The sequence below is a fragment of the Mustela lutreola genome, chromosome 4 (genome assembly GCF_030435805.1).
Source record: "Mustela lutreola isolate mMusLut2 chromosome 4, mMusLut2.pri, whole genome shotgun sequence".
In the NCBI taxonomy this organism is placed as follows: domain Eukaryota; kingdom Metazoa; phylum Chordata; class Mammalia; order Carnivora; family Mustelidae; genus Mustela; species Mustela lutreola.
Window position 1 is genome coordinate 8,904,584 of NC_081293.1, and position 21,128 is coordinate 8,925,711.

Consider the following 21,128-nt stretch of genomic DNA (forward strand, 5'->3'; position numbering starts at 1 on the left):
TGTGTGATGCCTCCTGTCACTTCCAAGCCCAAGCTTTATCTAGAAGCTGAGAATGATCCTGGGAGGGTGGACTGAAATATTTACCGAATTCTGTGTTTGAAGCTGCAGTGGCAGTGAACCAGGTGGTGCCTGCATAGGGCAAGAAAGGTAAAACTCAGAGTTAAACATTATGATAAGCATTTTCTGAAAACCATTTGTCACAGGCATCAGGACACTTGCCCAACTGCGTTCCTGCCACCTTCCCAAAGGGTGGGCTGTGCAAGTCTCCTGCTCTAATCTTTTTGGGACAAAGGCTATCGGGAGGTCGGCCAGGTGCCTCCACATCTCTAAGCCTGGCATATTCTTTTTTCCCATAGAAAACTTTTACCACCCGTCTCTCTTGACTCATGTAGATCTGAGGGCTTTGGTACATAGGGTGCTTGAAGAAAAGATTCAGGTGCACTGAGGGTTACTACAGATCCAACTAGATATCCCAGTTCCTAGAGCATCTCCATCACCTCTGACAGTCCCATCCCCTGCAACTGCTGTTCCTGCCTCATTGGATGCACATCTGTGTCCAAGTAACTTGAGGCTGTTGCAAGCATTGAGCCCAGGATAGGAGCCAGCCTGCCCTGGTGCTCTTCATGAGAACGTAGGCGGTCCTCAGCATCCTTTCTCCCACTCAACCTATCAGCCCGGATGACATGAGAGCTGAGATTCATGGCACATGGGCCAGTTCTCTCTGAAACTGCAGGCTGCCATCTCTTGGGAGAGTTTCCATATACTAGATGAAATCTCATAGACTCATGGAAAGGTGAGACTCTTGGAAATCCCACAGCTACTTAAGAACCATCTGCCAGCATCTCAGTGACAGTGGGGAAAATTCAAGTGTCCACAAGTTTCACAAAGAGCAGCGGGTTGACCAGCCTGACTGAAGAAGGGGGGGTGGGAGAGAAGAGCCCCAGTGGGGTGGCAGAGGACTCACCTGTCTGAAGTGTGGACTGAGTCCATGCAGCTGAGAGAAAGAATCAAGAGTCAGACACACAGCACACAGGTGCCCCAAGTGGACCAAAGGTTGAAGAAACTCAGTGAATACCACCTGAGATCACACTTCCACATGCCTTTGGGTGGACAGAGCCAGAGCCCACCCTGAATCCCTCAGTCCTCTGGGAGCTCCACCCTCCCATTGCTTGCCTTGCTGGGCCTTAGTACTACGGTTCCAGGAGGAGGAATATCTCTGCCAGGCCAGCATGGACTATCAAAGACATAGCTTTCCCTCTGTAAAGGAGCAACAAGAATGATTCAGGGCAGTTAGTTTAGAAGGAGCCAAATTCCACCAGCCCAGGTGCAATGCTCACAGGCTTCACAAGCTTTCTTGACAGTTCTGCAGTGGGCCAGGCTCACACTCCACATTTACATCAGACTCATTAGCTTTCTATGTTCCAGCAACCTGCCATTCCCTACTTCTGAACTGCTCTTTATAGCCCTCCCAAATTCACAGTGTAGACTGCAATCCTGTTTTCTGAGTCAGCTTCATGGAGGACCCAGAGGAATACAACCATGAAGGAGGGAAGGTGGTTTATTTTCCAATTGTGTTCCCAAAGTTGTGCCTGATCATCAGTCCCTGGGAAGAGGGGTATTGGCAGAATACATGATCCTACCAAGAAGGAAGAGACCCATTTTTTCTATTCAGTGAATAGTGGATGGCCCTTTCCCCCAGTATGCCATGTTGCTACCAAGTGATATTGGTTCTTTTCTGTTGGCCAAATAGGGAGGACAGTGACCCAACACTTTCCTTTCCATTGCACTCAGTAGCCAGCTGCTACCAGGAAACCTTGGGATTCATGGAATACCTCAGAAACGGTTGGATGTGGGTCTTATCAAGGGTAGTGTGTTTCTTCCCGTTGAAGATAATCTCAGAGAGAGATAATGGTATATTTCATCCCCCCCTGGTGTCATGAGCAGATGACACCAGCATCTTCTCCATGGCTCTAGTTGTGGGAGTTCTATCCATTGTGAGGGCAGCTCCACAGGTAGGACTCATGCCCAGAGCAGCGCACGTTGTCCAGCACAATTGGCCCTGAGCCTTGACCAAACTGGGCACTTCCTGGGGCTGACATGGCCCAGCCACAGCCCAACTGCCTACAGACCACATTGGCATCATTGAAGCCCCAGCTGTCATCACATATGGTGCCCCAGGAGCCTCAGTACAAGATCTCCACATGGCCCTGACAACAGTCCCCTCCATTCACCATCCTCAGTTTCAAACCTGACTCAGTTTCTGAGGGATAAAGAACAGAAATCCCCCACTGAGTGTATCTCAAGGTCATAAGCGAAAAGCATTTGTAAGACTCAGTGACTTCCTTCTGGGTCATGTCCCCTGGGCAGGTTATGACTTTTCAGCATGCCCAGTGGTTAATCTTCAGCACAAGTAAAAGAGCAGAGACATCCTAATCAGCTCAAGACTGAGGATGCTCCACTGCAAAGAAGCACCCCATCACCTGGATGAAGGTGGGTGGGTGGACAAGCCTAATCCACCCTGGGCACACCCAGCATGGAGCTCTATAGCTACTGGGGCATGCCAAGACCCGTGCATGAATGGGCAACTTATTGCCTTCTGTGGCATCCTGACTTGTTTCTGCCAACATCCCAGGAAGTGATGCACCTTGGGAAGAAATGTGCCAGTCCAGCACATGTCCCTCCTCTTTTCAGGGCTCTATCTCATGGCCTGGGAGCCACAAGACCTGCATGGTCCCAGAAGTCCTGGAGAGGCCCCCAGAACTTACACTGAGCACTGTGGGGAAGATCTTTGTAATAAACTCAGGATCTCAGTGGAATTAGTGGGCCATGCTCTAAGATCAGATCCGGGATCTGATCTTCAGAGACTCCTCTCTTTATTCCCAGCTCTACAACCACACACACACAGGGACAAGGATAAGGAAAGACACACCCTGAGATGCCTCCTGTCACTTGCAAACCCAAACTTTATTTAGAAGCTGAGAATGATCCTTGGGTGGTGGATTGAAATATTTATCTATATGTGTTGTTGAAGATACAACGCGGGGGATCTAGGTGGTAGCTGTATATAGTAACAAATGTAATGACTAGAGTTAGACATCATGGAAAACAGCTTTTGAAAACTGTTTTCTGCAGGGTCACATGGGATCTTCCTTTGTGCTATATGTACACAACACCCTTTTAACCCATCCCCTAGAGGTCTCCCTGTATAAGGGTGAAACCCATGTATACAGTTGGTATAATTACCTTCAGAGGGAGAATCAAATAAAATTTTCATTACCTATTGTATTAGTAGCATAGTCTCCTCTATAGTGCTATCTGCATAGACAAATTGTAGAAGGACAGGGAAAAAAACAGAAAATGTAAAGTTAGGTCCCCTCTGAGGAGATTCAAGGACTGAAATTAAAGTAGAATCTGCTAAGAGATATCATTTCTGACTTGGATTTTATCTTGTTATGGAACTTTAGAAAAGGGAACAGAACATGCCAACCTCAAACTCTTTCATTCTAGAAGGCTGTTTGGGGGGAATATCTCTTTACTAACCTACTGACCTTGATACTCACCATCTCACATGTCACCAGTGCAGGGTTCTATGAATAGATGGGAAAATAGCTTTTCTAATCCTTCTGCTTCCAATTGATTTCTCTTGTCTAATTGTATTGGCTAGTATCTCTAGAACACTGTTAAATGACAAGAGGCCTGAATGCCATTCTTGCCTTTTTACTTTAGTGAAAATTCTTCTAATGTTTACCCATTAAGTAAGATTATGGCTTTAAAACTATTATTTTTAAATTGCTTCAAGAAACTGTGCTCTTTGCCCCAGTTCCCAGTAAGAGCCTACTGGGTGTTAGGGCTTCAAGAGGAGATGACCTGATGGCTCCTCTTAGTCCACTGCCACCAGAGCATTCATTGTATGTCTGAACGCCCTGCTGGGCTTCTACATGAGGTGTTTTGTTTTGTTGGATCTAGAGAAAGTATGTCTCCCACCTTCACCCCACAGTCGAGGTTCTGCAAGAGTAGTTCTAGGTAAGGCCTATCTGGAGTCCTCTCTCATAGTTAGATAGTCAAGCCCCTGAGCCCCTCACTTGTACCCTGGATCAACTAGTTGTGCAAAATAACTTGTCAGGCCCAGCTATAACTCCTAATACATAGCAGGGCTCTCATGGGAAGCTACTGTAGAGAGGAGTAGATTCTCCTCTTATAGCTGCTGCAAATAAGAATCTTGGGAGAGACATGGTTAAATTATAATAAAGTCAGTCTCATCCTTAGCTCTAGTGACATCTGTGTCCTTAATCATAAGGAATAGAAAACGGTCAAGTCAGACATTACCCCATGGGCTTTAGGGACAGGAAAGCATAACAGCTGAGGAACAGAAATGCCTGACATGTGTACCATTAAGATTCCCAAATAATCCATGTTGACTTCTGGTCAGGGGCCTTCATGGGAAGGCTATCCTTCTCTTGTCCTAGGGTCAAAGTTTCCCATGGGATATAGGCAGTGACTGTCCCTCCAAAAGCTCGGATTGCCAAAAACTTGAGCTGTATTGACTACCTCTCAGCTCTCTCATTGGCAGTGCCTCCAGGGGGTGGAGGATCATGGGACCTCTAATGCATCTGCCTTTCCAGGCCCTGCAGCCAGAGACCCAGCACCCCAGTCTGTCCAGGCATCAGCATGCAGTGGTGAGGACCACAAGGGTAGGCTCTGAGCATGAGCAATAGGACCCCCTCTAAAGCCTGGACACCAAGCTCGACCTTGGAACTCCCTGGAAGTAGCTGTGCAGGTCTATCCCTTCCCAGTCTCAGGGACATAGCCCATGGAAGGGTTACCCATTTAGGCCTGAGGCCTTGTTCAGAGGTTCCCTCTTGGGAACTGAGCACCCCTATCTCTTAAACCTTTTGTACCTCTTCTGGATCAGAAATGACCTCACGAGTTCAGGTAATGAGGCCATAAGGATCCCACATAAATGCAATGTTACCTTCTGCCTCAGTGGTTGCCAGAGATGCCTCTGTGGGAGACAAAGAAGCTACTGAGTGGAGGACAGAAGAGGTCATTTGACGCTGGCTGTCATTTGAGAAGAGCTGGCTTTCTGCTTCCTAAGCTCTGAAACAAGGGCTGGATGCAGTGACCCTACCCACTGCTAAAAGTCCGTGTTTCTTACTTACAAGACAGAGTTCATCTCTCTGCCATTTTGCCAGCCCTTATGCAATGCTGGAATGCCATCAGAGATGTTTTTTTGCTCCTGCCATCAACCTCCCACCCCTCTGCATCCACTGTCTCCAACAAAAAATCACCCCATTGATGAACAGGCCCACCTGATTAACAAGCTCACATTTCAAACTCCAACTTCTTATTTCTATAGCTTATCTACCCCCTCAGATGAGAAATATCTACCATTGCTGAGAATTCCTGAAAGGTGGCCCCAACTAAGAAGAAAGGTAGTTTTCAAGGATGCATCCCCAAATGCTAAAATAAACCCACTCCAAAGTGATTGCTTGGAGGGCCATACTCTCTGGCAGAAGCCATTCTCATGTCATAGTTGGATTATCAGGGTCACACCCCATGCATGGTGGCATGCGCACATACCAGAGGTCTCTCTAAAGATGAACAACTCAACTAGGAAACCCCCTTTGGGGGACACAATGATTGTTATCTTCAGAGTTTCTTTGTGGATTAAAAGACCTCTTGGTATGTGACTACCAACCAGCACTCTGTGAACAAAGGAGAAAGTCAGCTTTGGGTTTCCCTAGGTTGGGTCAGGAAGAATTTCTGTCTTCCATTGCAGGTGTATATATCTCTAGCAGATCATTTAATCCCCAATAAAGAGAACATACTGTTTACTTCTCTATTTGATTTAGATTTATGTAGAAAGGTATTTTGTCACCCCAGGGCAGGATCCTCAGAACAACACCACTGGTTGAAGGCACTGGCAAACTCTGGAGGAGGCTGAGGTTGAAAGCCGCTTCCACCACTTCCCCAGCTTTAGGACTCCAGGCAAGCTACTTGCCCTCTCTGAGCCTCCATTTATCTGAAAAGGAACCTGCCCTCTAACATCAAATAAGACATGACCTAAAGTAAAGCAGGTAAAATACAAAGCACTGTCCACATGCAAGGGGATGTTAGATGAGCAGAAACCCCTATTGTTCAAGTGGCACATTTAAGGTGAGGTCAGCTCTACCTGAGCACACGACTCCGGTATTTTCCCTGTGGCCACATTTGTATTTGTACCACCCACTGTGGGAGCAGCTTGACAGGTAGGGCTCCCATCCTGAGCAGTATACAAAGCCCAAGAGAATGTTCCCTGAGCCCTGACCAAAGTGGGCCCTGCCTGGTGTCGACACTACAGGGCCACAGCCAAGCTGCTGACAAACAACATCTGCATCCTGCATGTCCCAGTCTTCATCACACTCAGTACCCCACTAGCCTTGGTACAGGACCTCCATACGACCCTGACACCGGTCACTTCAATTCACCAGCCTCAGAGGCAAACCTGCATTGACACAATGGAAAGCCCTCATCCACTCTCTCTGCCTCCCTGGTTTTCACTCACCAGCACCCCTTCCTCCTGGTCTCCTCCTTCCTCTCACCACTGCCCCATCTCCCTCACCTGTTTTCTCCCCTCCCACACCTTAAATGTTGCTGCTCTGCCAAGCACTGTCTTAGGTCTCTTCTCATGCTGTCTTCCCTCTGAAAGAGCTCATGTACTCTGAGAACTTTCTAGAAGGAAGACCCCAAAATCCACATCTCCCATACTGATCAGCCCTTACAACCCCAGCCAAGCTCTAGACCAATATTTCCAGTGGCCTCTTGGACATCCACCCCATGTCCCAAACCCAACACAGGCTCTTTCTTCCACTTGAATCAACAGTGTCACCGTGCTCCACAAGAAATGTGTTGGGAATCTGGTTGTTATATTTGATTCCTCCCCTTCTTTACTTCTTATATCTAATTTATCAACAAGATTGTCTTTCTTATACACACCACCATTTTGCTACATTAGATCTTGAACCTGGCCTACTCCAGGGGCCTGCCTGTGGATCTCCCTTTCCCTGTCCCTCCCTCTGTAATCCATCCACATTGGTGGATTCAATAAGCATTTATGGAATGTTTACTCTGTGCCCACTCCTATGCTGACAGGATTTACCTCTCTCCCCTAGAATGTCCCAAGTTTTACCTTGTAAAATGCGGATATGTTCAACTCACTTCCCTACTCAAAATGCCTCAATATACTTTTTGCTGCCTTCAGGGTCAAGTGTCAGGACTCATCCAAGAGTGGGCCTCAACTCACCTTTCAAGCCTCCTGTGAGGGCTGACAGAGCCTGAGTGCTACCATAATGGGCGCCATGCTCCTGCCTGACACAATCCCGCTAAACCACCTTCACTAATTATGCAAGCAAAACAGAGAACAGGTCTTGGGAGATCCAGCCCAACATCATGACAGCATGAGGTGAGTCCTAGGTATGGCTTTTCAGTGGTTAGTTTGAATTTATGAGAAATCTATGGTCAGGGAGTGACCAGAGGTTGGAATGAGATGTAAGATGAGGGGGCAGATGGTTTCTGTGGTTGTTGTAAGGTTGTTGTAATGAAAAGTCAATTGGGCTCTTTCTAGAGTGCCCCCAAGGTGCACTACAGGCCTCCTCAGCCCTTCCTGCTGTCCTTTTTGGTCACTCCTGTGAATGTCCCTGCAGAAGAGCTCTCAGTCTCCCTGCATCAACCTGCCCTTTGCTGGGTGTCAATCACCAGAAAGCTCTGTTAAAGCCTCTCCCAGGTCACTTCTGGACTCTCAGAGCGTGCTCTGAATGGGCAGGGATTAACCTCAACAGAGCCAAGAATTCCATGTCAGGGTCCACTGTCCTAAGAGAGCATATCGAGGTCTGACATATCAAATTCAGTGCAAAGTGTGTGGATTCCCTCAGAGGATGAGGAGAGATGGATAGATTTAGTAAGAATAGTGGACAGAGACAAAGGTGCCTGTTCTGAGTTCAAATTTCTGCCCAGACACTTAGTCACCACGTGACCTTGGACATATAGCTGTTTACAAGTGACCTAACTATGCCACAGTTTCCCCATCTGCAACCTGGGGGTAATAATACTGCTTACCTCAAAATGTTGGAAAGATTTCATGACCATAGTGCTTACTATTTGCATTCGTTGAACCCTTATTATGCATCAAGTAGTATATTAAATGATTTTTTTCTATATTAACTTATTTGGTATATGAAAATAATTTTGTGCAAGGTACACAACAAATGTTTGTTGGATGTTAGCCATCTTCCAGATAACTGTCACTAGTGGTAAGAAGAGACACTGGCTTTTTATCATCCATGTCTCCTGACACAAAGCTGAAGCTAATCCCATGCACCAAATGATTGAGAGGCAGAGAGAAGAAAAAAGGAAAATGACAGATGAGACTGGCTGAGTGTGCACCTGGGACATGCCTAGGGTCTCAGCATCATCTGACCCCTTCCTTCCCATCCCTGCGTTCCAAAGGGCAGGCATTTGCTCTGTGGCCAAACCTGTACTCAGCCTCAACAAGCCAACAGCAACAGCAGAACTGACTGTCCTTGCCAGTAAGCAAAACTCTAGGAAGACAGGTAAAGTAAAAAAGGTTTTCCCATAGTCTGTAGTTGAGAAACTCCCCAGATCTAGAAAGAAAACAAATTCATCTTGTAATGGAGGTTCCACTCTTTGTAAATGATCTACAGTCACAGAAATTGGCTTGAGTATCACCTTATGATCGTGCCAGAGGTCACGGTGGCTCACTCTTGGGTCTGTGCCTCCTGCATTCTTGCAAAGTGTTCTGTATTTTGCAGTAGTAGATTACAAGTGGGTTGGATGTGGGGTGTTGAATAATTTTAGATGTAAAAAAGTACATGTCTTTTTACTCTGTCCCCTAATGCTACAATTTATAGTTACAGGATGTAATCTGTGCTCAGAAGAAGGGCAGGGCCAGAAAAGGCAGTTCTTGACTGGTTGTCAAGGACTCTGGATGCCAGTTGAATCCTCACTCCAGTCTGAAATTTGAGTGGAGTTAGCATTTGGAATAGCCACACAGAGGCTCCCTAAATAAGTATATATTTTGTTGTCTGAGATCCTGTGCCTTCTGATCCAGATCCTGAGAATTTTTTAATGTATTTTGAACAGAGCCAACATGCAGAGGACCCTGGGTTTTTATTTATCTGTGAGACCACTCTAAAGCGTTCTAAGTCCCTCTACTTCAAGTTAACCCTTAGGACACCTTCAAGGTCCATCAGATTCAATTATATTTCTCGAGTTTCTTTTTACAGCAGGTCTCACTCTGTGAGGATTGATATTTCATGACTTTTACATGTTTCAGAAGATCTTCCAAAGAACAAAAAGAATATTCATTCATGTAAAGAAAATAGAATAAAAATCATTGTATCTTATAGTCACTATATGGATTCATTGGATCCTTCTATAAATCCAAAATACATTACAAGCTCTTAATGATCTCATTTTTCCTATAGCTTGAAATAATGTGCTATTTCATCATTCAAGGAATTGGTCCATCATTACTCATTAATTATTAACTATCACTAAAAAAGAGTTCTATAAGACAGTGAGAGACTGGTAGCATTACCTAGAAGAAAGATGAAGTGGTAAGATAGGTCATTATTCTTCAGTGCCCCAAATACTGCATTACCTTTCAAGAAGGTATTTTTTAAAAAGACTAGAGGCACTGTCTTTGTAAGATGCTTTCAGCATTCATTGACTGCAGTTAAGAACTTAGACGTTTTCATTGTCTATTACCAGCAGCAAAGAGAAGAAAATTGACATTGAAGATGCTTCACAATAACTAGATGAATCAGAAGAGGAATGTAAAGAGATAGAGAGTAGCCCCGTAGATGCTAAGAGTAATTGTGAAATTGCTTGTACATCTGAAATCTCAGATTCTGGGCCTTCACTTGATAATATCCTAGATGAATTTCCTCAAATTCAAAAATAAAGGAGTCACTAATATAGTTTTAAGTACAAAAATAAAATATACTGCTCTCAGAGTGCCTGAGAGGCTTAGTTGATTAAGCATCTGACTCTTGATTTCAGCTCAGTTCATGATCTCAGAGTCATGAGATTAAGCCCCACATCAGGCTTCAAGATGGGCATGGAGCCTGCTTAAGATTCTCTCTCTCCCTCCCCTTCTGCCCCTCCTCTCTCTCTCTCTTTTTCTCTTTCCCCTCTCTAAAAATTAAATAAATAAATAATAGTGCTCTCAACCACTTCAATGGAAAGGATTTCATTGGTGATATTTTGCAGCAAGATCTCAGACTATCTCCTTTTGCTAAAAGGACATACGATGGTGACTTTTTAAAAAAAAATTTTAATTTTTATAAACATATAATATATTTTTATCCCCAGGGGTACAGGTCTGTGAATGCTTATTGAAATAAGTCAAGTGGAGAAAGACGATGGTAACTTTTAGTTTTTCTCATGCTTATATACCAAAATCTACTTGCTAAAAGGGGATTGCTAGGTTTAAATTCTTATTAAAAATTCAAGTGAGGTTGTTTTCATGATCCCTTTTTTCTTACTTCCTGGTATAAGGAAAGTTGAGGCATCCAACAAACTCAGATTCCTTGTAAATGTGAGTCCTGCCAGGAGCAACGGTCAGAGGTTCACAGGTTGGAATCTCTCTGGTAAAACCAAGAGGTCAATGAGGGGACTTGATGCCAGAGAACTATGCCATTTGTCTCAACACCTTGAATGTGGGGTCCACAATGCACTTCCCAGAGGCCCTGCTTCGTGTTGTTAATGGCTCAGTAAGAGGGCAAGTAAAGACATGTGGCTGCACATGCCTGAGGATGATGAAGCAATATGAGATAGAAACAGAGAGCAAGAACATTCTTCCAACATAGGCCATAGACCTAGGAAATATCTGCATCAGAATATCCTCACCTCATTTCTGACCATGATCACACAATTTCCAACATTCACTGTCTTAAGTGCTTCACCCACATTGTCCCTCTTGGTCCTCATGGCAACCCATAAAGGTGGGTTTCCCTCCTCTTACACAGAAGTAAACTGAAGCACTTGGAGGTAAAATAAGTTGGCCAAGGTACTATTCTTATTTCCATTTCCCAGATAGAGAAATCAGTTTGGAGAACAGGGATCATTGCTATTACTACTCTGCCCTGAGTCATGTAATACCCATTATCTCCTGGAGCCCATCACTCCCACTCCTCAGCAAGCAGATGATCCTGGCATCTCTCCCATGGCCATAGGTAGGATTCATTTCCTGAACAGCACACTTCATCCAGGACAGTCTGTCCTGAGCTCTGACCAGACAGTGACTTCCTCAGATCCTATTCAAGGGCTTTCCATATATCATCCTAGTTAATCCTCAAAATAACCAGTGGGAAAACCAAGGCTCAGGAAGGTGACCCAAGACCGATCGACTGGTAAGTGATGAGGGGCAGGACTTTGTACTGAGGCCATTGCTGTTAACCATTTCACAGTTTGGTAGATATATATTTAACATTTGACCTGTGTAGCCCCATCATAAGGTCCGCCATCTTGCACAAGCAAGCACACTCATGCACACAGAGGACTGCAATAAGACCAAGAAGTGGCAGAAGAAGTTGGCACTTAAAGCATCAATAGAGGTAGAAGTTTCCACTGTTCTCCCAACACTTGATAAAAATCTAGGAAAGAAGAGTAATAGTAACTGATTATACCCAGAGAGCTTTAGTTAAATGCTCCCGTCCCCACCTGCCTTCACTGTCCTGCTGAGGGTTGCAAACCCCCCTGAGAGACACTCGGGGAGACAGAGATCTTAGGAAAGAGGTGTGACTGGGCACTGGCTGGCATCGAGACTCCAGGGCTGTCTTCTGGTCTGTGTGGAACCTTGTGAGGAAGGGACCGAGGACCCAGGTGGACCCTATCAGAAGAGGTCCTTCCTTGTCCTAAATCTAAGACCCAACAAGGTTCTCTGCAGCAGTCCCTCATAGGCCCTTGGGGGTAGGTGTGGGCCCCACAACCACCAAGAGTTTAGAGTTACGGGTTGATGTCTGTGTCCTCTCAAAAGTGTTTCCAGCAAGTGATCTTGCTGAGAAAGACTAAGGGCCAAATGAGAGCTCTTCTGAAAACAAGCATTAGATCTGACCACCTAGCTATTTCAAGCAGGGGAGGGGGCTGCATCAAACTTGACTTTGGAGGGTTATCTGGGCCTCATTCATTAAATAATTCACTCATCAGGTATGGATTAATCCCTGACTTCCCAGGAGACACTGCTCCGAGAGTCAGGGAGGAGGAAGGGATCCATCAGCGAGGCAAGGCTCAGCCCTCGGAGCTCAGAGGCGACTTGGCAGCCAGACTTGGTAGCCAGTACTCCGGTCTTGCCCTGGCAGGAACACGGAGGACAGGGGGCTGGGAACCTCAAAGGGAGCGATTCATAGGCTTAGAAGAGAAGCAGGAGGATTCCAGACAGGGTCAGATATTTCCTCTAGACTTGAAAGAAGGCATACACATATGTCATGAAAAAAAAATGGAGCAAAAGGATTGTCAAATAAAATACAGGATGCCCAGTTACACTGGGATTTCAAATAAACAAGGATATGTCTTAATATAAGTATATCCCAAATATTCTATGGGACATATTATACTAAAAAAAATCTTTTTATTTGAATCTCAGATAAAAAATGAATACTTCTTTAGTATAAGTATGTCCCAAATATATTTGCTTGAGACAGACTTACACACAGACACACAAAACAAAAACTTCTTTTTCTTTATAACTCTGAAGTTCATATTGAACTGGGTGTGTTGTATTTTTATTTGCGGTACCTGAATATTCTAGCAGAGATGCACCCAGTAGGTGGGCAGTAAACAAGAAGCTCCATTCACTGACCTTTATTTAAGCCCCTCGCCAGTCAACTAATGCCCTCCATCCTCCCTGTAAACCTACTGATCACAAGCGCTGGTAGGCTGTTTTCTAGTCTAACTGGCAACTTCCATTCCAACCAGCTTCATTGTACGATGAGCTAGAGGCAGGTATGAGCCCTGAACTTGCTTATGACAGCTGTCCTTGGCATTAAAATCAGTTAAATATTAAGTAAATCAAAGAAATGTGAACTAAAAAAAAGAAAGATGGCTTTCTATACGAATAAGGCTAAATGGTTTGCAAATAAAACCCAGTTGCTAAAAAAAGAAACCAGGCAGGTGGGACAGGGAAGAGTGACAGAAAAACGTACAACAGTCCTTCGGGGCTCACACCACTTTGCAAGTGTCTTGTTTCACGCTCCCCTTTGGAGAAACAAAAACTAGAAATTACAGATATGCCATATGGGTATGCCTTATGTAAGAGAGACATTGCAGATCCACAGAAGATCCATCCTGGGAGAAAAGCCTACAGCAACAAACTTGTTACTCAAAGTGTATTGATGTGTCTTCAGTTAAAACAAAACACTTAAAATCTGTATGTATCATATTTTATGGTTCCCCGTTTTAAATGACATTTTTGAGTAACCAACAAACTACCTTTCCCAGACACTTTAGAAATAGTTATTTTAGGGGCGCCTGGATGGCTCAGTCGGTTAAGTATCCGACTCTTGATTTCAGCTCAGGTCATGATCTCAGGGTCCTGGGATAGAGCCCCACATCACACTCTGCACTGCACTGGGCATGGAGCCTACTTGAGATTCTCTCTCTTTCTGTCCCTCTCTGCCCTCCTCCTCGCCCCGGCTCACACTCTCTTCTCTCTCTCTCTCTTTCTTAAATAAATAAATTTAAAAAAAAAAAAAGGTGAAAAGGTATTTTAGAGCCTCTGCTCTCCAAGTGGGGGCCATGAATCAGCAGCAGCAGTCATCACCCAGAACTTATTAAAACTGCAGATCCTTAGGGCTCCCTCAGACTTACAAATCAGAAGCTCTGGAGGCAGTGCCCAAATATGGGTTGTAACAAGCACTGCAGGTGATTCTTTTCTTTTTTAATATTTTATTTATTTATTTGACAGACAGAGATCACAAGTAGGCAGAGAGGCAGGCAGAGAGAGAGAGGAAGGGAAGCAGGCTCCCCACTGATCAGAGAGCCTGATGCCGGCCTCGATCCCAGGACCCTGAGATCATGACCTGAGCCGGAGACAGAGGCCCAACCCACTGAGCCACCCAGGTGCCCCGCTCCAGGTGATTCTGATCTGAGTTGCACTGAGTTGCAACCTATGTAAGGGAAATGTAACAGCAGTTTCAAGAGGCAGGTGAGATACACTTCCTTCAACAACCGCTTACAGAGACCCTGCAGGACGCTGGACACCTCAGGCAGGGGGAGATCTGACACGGCACGGTGCCTCCACCATCCTTCGTCCTTCACGAGTTTGGTCTAGTGGGTGACATGGCCACATAACCAGCTAGAGGGCAAGAGACTTCGGTTGACAGGTGCCCAGGGTCTGGCGGAGATCATTTGTGGTTCCCTGGTTCTACTCCAGGAACTACAAGCAGACGTGGGCCAGGCAGGAAAGAAGACAGGGCTTACAGTGGGCTCTGAGGAAGTTGGGACACTATGAATTAAGGGCTCCTTCCAAACAGTCTTATAAGAATAAAAGTACAGGGCCACCTGGCTGACTCAGTTGGTAGAGCATCTAACTCTTGATCCAGAGCTGTGAGGTCAAGCCCCCATATTGGGCAAGGACCCCACTTTAAAAATATAAAAAATCGTAGTACCCCACTTTACAAAATCTGTTACAGTACAAGTATTGTGCACTTCTATTCTATAGCTGGAAATCCAAGACTTAGAAGGTAAAACAGCTTGTCCAAAGCCACACAGCTTACCAAGAAGGGAAACTCATGTCTGAGGTCAAGAGCCCTGAGCAAAGGTACCACAGAGCTCCGCTGTATGCCTCTCCCAATTCAGATTAAAATGATGAGATTCTATTGCCATGTGTCAAAAAAGCAAAACAACTTGAAGTAATAATACACAGTAATGTGGGTAATATTGCTTCCCAAAAACTATACACAAAGACACAGAAATCCTGCCCAGGACCCAGCCTGGGGACATGCCTTTGGAGACGGCTGATGGGCACACACTCTCTCTGGCCGAGCTGGCCCTGCACCAGGCATCCAGGTTACTCCCTTATGTTCAGCAGGAGCCAGGCTCGCTGGAGGCTCTTGGCCATGCAAGGTGCTCTGCTGGGTACTAAATGAGCAAGACACAGTCCTTGCCCTCTATGGACCCCCAGCATAGCAGGATCCCTAGAAAAAATTCACAGATAATTTGGTGCAAGAGTTAAGATGTCATGGGAGAATAAGAGTGATGACCGTAGGATGACACTGTCCATGTGTGTAGTATGTGTGTCTATATGTGTCTGTGTTTTTGTGTGTGTCAGAGTGTATGTGTGTGTGTGTGTGTGTTTTAAGATTTTATTTATTTATTTGGCAGAGTGAGAGACAGCGAGAGAGGGAGCACAAGCAGGGGGAGTGGGAGAGGGGAAAAGCAGGCTTCCCCCTGAGCAGGAAGCCCAATGCGGGGCTCTATCTCAGCACCCTGGGACCATGACCCAAGCTGAAGGCAGATGCTTAATGGATGGAACCACCCAGATGCCGTGTGTGTGTGTGTGTGTGTGTGTGTGTGTGTGTGTGTGTGTTGGGAGTGTATGTCAAGGAGGGAGAGAGTCTGGATGGGCACTGTCCGTGGTACTTAAAAAAAAAGACAGTTCCAGGGGCGCTTGGGTGGCTCAGTGGGTTAAGCTGCTGCCTTCGGCTCAGGTCATGATCTCAGAGTCCTGGGATCGAGGACTGCATCGGACTTTCTGCTCAGCAGGGATACTGCTTCCCTTCCTCTCTCTCTCTGCCTGCCTCTCTGCCTACTTGTGATCTCTCTCTATCAAATAAATAAATAAAATCATTAAAAAAAAAAAAAGACTGTTCCAGGTGAAGGGAACAGCATGAAAGCAGTCAACAAGGCAAAGAGGCAGCACTACTGGAGTGGGGGAGGCCAGGAGTACAGATTGTTTGTACCAGAAAGTGAGCTCCAAGGTATCCTGCAGAACAAATAAAATCTCGGGGTCAAAAACAGCATGGACCGTGTGGGGAACAGCAACACAGGTGGGAGATACCCAGCAAGATGTGGAGACACATGGGGCTGGAGAAGACAACTGAGCAGGACACGGGGTCCTGGATGCCAGGCCCCCCAACCAGGACTCAGTCTGACACACCGGCATGACACACCTTCTCCTCATTCTAAACATCCAGCAGACTGAGATCAGGCTAAGTCCCAGGATATCCATGGGAGAGTTTGCATAATAAACATCTACTGAAGAAAGGAGAGCTTCTCCAGAAGGTAGCCTGGTGGCCTGTTATTTAAATGATTCAGAAGTACCCCCCACCACCGTGCAAATGCCACCCACATGAAACACATTCTCCCAACATCTGAATGTCCCTTCATTCGATTTCCTCCTTCTTATTTAAGGCATTAATCATTGCAAAACCCCTGCTAAGCACTGGAAAAGGTGCATTCAAGGTTGAACAATCTGTTAGGAATTCATTTGTAAGCACTTGTTGCTTCCTCGTTTTGCAAATCATTGGCCTGCAAGAAATGGGCCCCAAAGCAGTGATGCTAAAATTTTTCTTGGAGTAACTTTGGAGTGAGAGACAAGTTGCGGAGCTAATCCAGAGAGAGAGCTGCCACACACCCTGTCCCCGTTTCCGAGAGGGTATCCAGGGAGACCGTGATGCATTTGTCACGGTGCTAGACCAGCCCTCGATCACTCCCCACGCACTGAACTCCGCCTTTATGTGGACTTCACCAGCTTTTCCTTGTCCCTTTCTAGGACCCAATCTAAGACACCACCTTGCACTTGGGAAGTGAGGTCTGGGTACAACATTGGGACCCAGGACAATAAGTGAGTGGCTCCTAGGCACCCTGTCTGTGCCAGACGCTGCTTGCTGGCCTCATGTCCACACCACCTGGCTGGTTGGAGCAAGGTCCCAGGTGAGATGAGCAAACGGAGGCTTGGAGGGGTGCCAGAGCCAGTAAGTGACAGCACCAAAGACGTGGCTAGAAGAGGCAGGGGCTCCACGGCTCGTGCCGTCCAACACGACCCTGGGGGCACTGAGCTTTTTCTCAAGGGCATGTGCAAGGCCCAGAGCTGAGGACCGTGCCAGCTGCCGTGGCCCTTCTGGCGCCCGGCTCCCCAGCCCCGCCCTGGGGCTCCAGCGTGAGGCAAACGCCGAGGGTCATCTCCTCGGCTCTCTGCGCGGAGCAACAGGGTCGTTGGGCCGAAACTGCTACCCGCGTGCCAGTGGACCAGCTCCAGGGTGGAATCCTGGCCCCGCCGCTCACCGCGGCCGACCTGGGACAAGCCACGCACCCTTCCTGGGGCTGCTGCCCACATCCGCATGTGGAAGTGGTGACCCCGAGCTCTCGGGTGGTCAGCAGACTGACACAGGAGGACACAGGCACGCTGTTCCGCTGGGCGCTCCGAACAGAACACGCACTTTGGGGAGGTCCGCTCCCAGCTCTAAACTGCAAGCGTGGGCACGCATGCGTGTGCGTGTGCGTGCGCGTGCGCCTGTGCGTGCGCATGCCCCGAACGTCGTGGGAAAACGACAGGCTCCCTCAATCCACGAGCGCTGCTGCCCTCACCCCCTCTGTAGATGAGAACGGGGCTGCTCCCATCTTGTCCCTCAGGGGCCAACTTAAATCCCACGTCACCTTTCAGAGCCAAAGCAAGCCCAGCGAATCCACATTCCAGTGATGGAAGCTAGAGCTGACAACACGGCCTGGCCATTTTCAAGTATTTTGATGGAGACACAATTTGCAGCCCCCAGAGGGCCCCCGAGCCAGTGCCCACTGGTGTCCCCCTGACAAGAAAAGAAGGTGGGCGTCCTCTGTCCACCCTCCCACCTGTGACACGATGCCAGCGGCCCACATCACACAGGGCAGACCCAGCCCCTTCACCTGCACCAGTGTGTGTGTGGGGGGGGGGGGGTCCCTTATGGGGTGCTGCTTTCATGAAGGCAATTTCCCAAACGAACCTGCATCTCCAGAGCTTCCCCAACAAAACCTGGGGGTAGGACTGAGAGTTCTGGAAGTTCTCCAGAAATTAGGGTACTTTTGCCCTGTCTTCTGAAATTCATGAATGTAGCAAAAGGTGACACCAAAGAAAGCAGGAAGGAGGCAGAAGAGAAGGAATGAAGAGAGGCAGAGAAAGGAGGAGGAGGGAAGGAAGAGAAAACAGAAGGGAGCAACTGAGGCAGAGACAGAAGGGGATGGACACAGTAGCTCACAGGCAGACTGGCTAGCCGGCCAGCTCACATAGTTTCTCCCTACATGGACACTGCGATGCCACAGCCACACTGACTTGCCAGTGGCTCTTTGGTGTACATTCAATACCTTCACACCCTAAGCTTCAGATCATTTATCTAAAGCAGACAGTGACAGCCACAAAGTTGGAGTCTTAATGATCTTATCTGTGCTCAGCAACTTGACCTGAGTTTGCTTGGTAAATACTACCAAGCCATAGACACCTGCGGAAAGAAACCACGTAATGAGTGTTTTCAGGGGCCATCTTACTGCCCATTTTAGAGTACATAAACCACGTCCTTAACCAACTATGCCAAAGTTTTCGAGTCTATTAATAGTACACACGCACTTTTCCTTAACTTCAGGAATTTTTCTACGGCAAATCAATCATTTCCTTAGTTGAGCTACTCCTCAGAACATCAACATAATGACTGACTTTTTCTAACTATGACCATTGTATTTCTCAGCCAAAACAGAACACCCCCCCCAAAAAAAAAAAGCCAGTCCTTGTCAATACTTGCAATGACAATTATGAGCAAAGCATTGCCTCCTCTTTGGTACAAAACTCCCCCCACGATGCAAAGTCTAGCACCAGGGAATAAGTGGATAGAATCTGCCATGACTTGGATTCGCAAGAGTGAAATTAACAAATAGAAGAGTTAGATATATATACCTGTAGATAAAACTGGATCCAGTAAAAGACATATTTCAAGGATGACTATGGAGATCCCCATTTTGCTGGGCTCTTCTCAGTTAGAATAAAAATACGTTGACATTTATAGGTTCCCTGCTGAAAAGAGGCGTGTCCCCCAGGGTGGTATATTTCTATTGTTGCCATAAATCAGTGTAAAGGAAGTGAGGATTGAGCTAACAGTCGATGGCTAATCAGTGGGAACAAGTTGGGTGTGTTAGATTGATTGCTGTATGAATGATCTGGCTGTTCTCCAGTGCCAGACACACGGACAGTGATACAGTTCCCCATTTCCTTTTAGGAGCAACTCAAGGACTCTCAAGTGCTCTCTGAATAGAGGCTCAATTTTAATCGTGGAGAAATCGAATTAACTTGTGGGAAGTCAGAAGATGGGGGGCAGAGCAGGATGTGGGCTGCTGGGCAAACACAGGACGTGGTGCCAAGGGGAAAAGTGTCTCTAGGATGATTTGTCCTGGCAATGCACTCTCTTATTGGCCCCTTGCCTTAGAGAAACAACATGATGGAAGAGTAGAAGGTATGAGGGCTGAGCCCATAGGTTCTGTGGGCTCGAATTAACTTCCACCATCTTCTGGATCTCACACTAATCCTGTAGCACAGGAGCTGAGAAACATGGGACCTCAAACTGAACCACTTCCAACCATATCACAGGCTTTGATTTCTTGGCCCTTGGCATTCACGTTGTATAACTCTTGGAGCTTGGCAAACCCACAATCCTTGACCTCCTTCTACCTCAAACACCATCCCTCTCCTTGGATTTCTTATGTAGATATCACTTTGCCCTCTATCACCAGACTCTGGTAAACCCCTACCATCTCCAAGAAGGTTACCTGTCATTTATTTTTATGAAAATGTTTCCAGGGGTTGGTAGCCATAGCATATAGCTTTGTAACGTTTGCCTCTGTTATCCTGACCTGGAGGAGTGGTGTCCCTCCTCTCCACTGATGCACTGAGACTATCAGATGACACTTGGCTGCCTTGTCATTAGGTGCTAGCCCATTCTTTCCTGGTGCTTCATTCTGGAAGGATACCAGGAACCTGTGCCAAGCAGGCTTTAATGCTGGGCGTCCACACTTGGCTTCATCCAGATGAAAGATACATTCAACCTGGGGATTTCACTTTTAATCCTGTTGTTCTCAACTTCCACTTCTCTCCCTGATGAAAGCAGGCACATTTCTGGAAGACAGCCTCATTGTTTTTTATTCTCTGGCTGTCAGTCCAACAATTTGGTAGGTATCAGGTGACAGGAGAGCAAGGAAGCCCATCTGCTAGGAATGCCTGAAACTAGACAGCACGTCGGATTCCTCTGCTGGAGGCTATGACAGTTTGGTTCCTGGTGGGCTGGGCTGAAAATGAACATGGAGGTGGGTTTGGGATCATCAGAACAAGGGAGCTGTGATTGCTTAGTGATGTCTGCCTTGAGCAGAGCAGAGCAAAGGGGTGGTAGGAGTATGAAATATCTGCGAGGGAGAAGGGGATCAGTATGTCTTTCTCTTACTTGAAGCACATTGCCTGACCCACCTGGTGACAGTCACAACAGGGACCAGTGAGCAGTCATGCATGTGTGTTGCATTGGGAACACACAGAAAAAGTATCTGAATCAGATGACAAAAGCAGTTTCTCAGAGAGGGGGACACCTAAACATAGTCTTCATATATAAACAGGGGCCGTCCAGTGACCACCAGTGGGAAGACCCAGAGAGGACCAAGGCATCACTCTCTGGACCATATGAGAAAGGCGGCAAGAGGGTGTCCTGCCAGAAGACCAGGGGATAAACCCCAACGACAGCTCAGCTCAGACTGGGAACATCCTTCTTGGAACTTGGTATGGTTTTCCCAACGGCGCAGCTCCCCCATTTTTATTACTTCTGTGACCCCGTTCTTCCTCCTCTTTCATCAGCAGTAAAGAGCTTAAGGCAATGAGAGCTTGTGAGCTTTTTGTTCAAAAGGCTCCAGGGAGAGAGAAGTGGAGGGAACCTGCCCATCATTTCAAAGCCACTTGACCCCGCTGGGAAAATGGGCGATGTCACGAAGCAGGAGGAAGGTGGGTGTCCTGAGCAAGCAGGAAGACCACAGTGGAGCTGAGGGCACCTGCTGCCATCATGGGAGGTCCTTCAGCACCAGGAACCCCTTGTGCTGAGGCACTTTGTGGGTGATAAGACCCTATTCAGACA

General features: G+C 46.8%; 1 protein-coding gene across 14 annotated transcripts in view; it reads right to left on the reverse strand.

Moving 5' to 3' along the window:
* Nucleotides 1-19,055, reverse strand: part of DMBT1 (deleted in malignant brain tumors 1) — a 65,393-nt gene extending 46,338 nt beyond the window's left edge. For 11 of the 14 annotated variants that reach the window (XM_059172950.1, XM_059172946.1, XM_059172949.1 and 8 more), the window contains exons 1-3: nt 18,920-18,995; nt 965-994; nt 85-129 (exon numbers count right to left, since the gene is read on the reverse strand). In XM_059172950.1, the coding sequence (XP_059028933.1) occupies nt 85-129; nt 965-994; nt 18,920-18,980 (136 nt within the window). In that variant the 5' untranslated portion in view covers nt 18,981-18,995. Of the gene's footprint in view, nt 1-84; nt 130-964; nt 995-18,919 lie in introns of all 14 variants that reach the window. The other 3 variants (XM_059172947.1, XM_059172938.1, XM_059172952.1) reach the window with 2 other exon arrangements.
* Nucleotides 19,056-21,128: the final 2,073 nt, after the last annotated feature.